Raw genomic sequence first — 1,423 nt, forward strand, 5'->3', positions numbered from 1 at the left:
AACTGAAAATATGGATGGAGGACCTCAGTTTAGCTTGTTTGTCGCGCTAACACTGAGCTAATACATTTAAGGCAATATAGCGTCAGCACTAGCACGAAGGCTAACAGGCTAAACTGAGGTTCTTCATGAAGCAGCTCTGTTGTCCTCCATCCATCCAAGCTGGTTAAAAATGATAAAAAGTAAACAGCCTGCAGTATTTTTACAGTCTTTATTTTAGTTAAAATCAATGTTTATTAAATAAAGTCTAATGTTACAACTAATCAGGGATCCCTTTAAAAATCTGCTCTAAAAATAATCTTTTCTCCTCTGCTACGAGTGAAAACCRGTTTGTTAAACTGTGGGTTGTTTTACCACCTCGTCCTCCTCTCCTCTTAGCACCGTTTGACTTCGTTGACATCAGTTTTACTTTGTTTACATCAGTATTTRTTTACAAACTTGGTTTTTAACAGCGCCCACTACACTTCTGCCATGTTGTAAACAAACGGTGGTGATTTGTTTGTGACAAATTTCCAAAATGTCACTTCCCCTCAGTTAACAGATGTTCCTGCTCCTCAGAGCTTAAAGTCAGATGAATGTGATCTACTGATCTAATTCATCACTGAACCTTCGTTTGGTTTGTTTACAGAACATCTGTGGGTCTCGGCAGTATTTCAGTAATAAAACCAGAACTGTGCTTGTGTTCCAGGAGGGCTGAAGTCGGACTCCAGCAGCCCCCTCGTACTGTTGGTGGGCTCCTCGTCAGAACAAGCCTCCACCTCCAAGCAGCAGCAGCTGTTCGGGACGTCGGACTCCAGAGACGAGATCTTCTCCTTGGGAGGAACTAGCTTCACAACAAGCAAACCCTGCAGCAGCAGGACGCTGAGGTGCGACTCAGACTGTGCAGCGGTGAAAAGCTCCTCCTCCTCATCGTCACGCCGTTCTGTCTCTTCTTCCTGCTGCAGGGCGGCCATGTTGGAGCGCGAGCCGGAGAGCTCCGGAGTCACTCACCAGTCTCTGCTGGAGGGGATCTCTGCTGCGCAGCAGGCAAACCAAGGTCTGTTCAGCTTCCTGTAGCAAACTGCAGCAGCTCTGCTACACTCAGACGAGTCCACAACAATAATGTAGTTTTTTAATATTCTTCATGTGAAGTTTTAAATATTAAATAAATGTTTGTTTCTGTCTGTAGATCTGTCAGCGTCTGTGTTGGTGGCAGCGACCAGCAGTGAGAGCGACACTGAAGACGAGGCTCTGCAGAGCAACAACTCTCGTTACGACAACCACACCCCTCCCTGCACAGGTAACACACACACACATGCACACACACACACATGCACACACACCCCTCCCTGCACAGGTAACACACACACACATGCACACACACACACATGCACACACACCCCTCCCTGCACAGGTAACACATGCACACATGCACATGCGCGCACAC

General features: G+C 46.7%; 1 protein-coding gene across 1 annotated transcript in view; it reads left to right on the plus strand.

The window, feature by feature from the left end:
• trim37 (tripartite motif containing 37) overlaps window positions 1–1,423 on the plus strand; it is a gene marked incomplete at its 5' end in the record, with an annotated part of 32,443 nt that overhangs the window by 28,134 nt on the left and 2,886 nt on the right. Inside the window, 3 exon segments of the mRNA XM_014026256.1 lie at window positions 686–863; window positions 942–1,033; window positions 1,166–1,276. Coding sequence (XP_013881710.1) covers window positions 686–863; window positions 942–1,033; window positions 1,166–1,276 — 381 coding nt within the window.

Source organism: Austrofundulus limnaeus, unplaced genomic scaffold (assembly GCF_001266775.1).
Source record: "Austrofundulus limnaeus strain Quisiro unplaced genomic scaffold, Austrofundulus_limnaeus-1.0 Scaffold538, whole genome shotgun sequence".
NCBI lineage: Eukaryota > Metazoa > Chordata > Actinopteri > Cyprinodontiformes > Rivulidae > Austrofundulus > Austrofundulus limnaeus.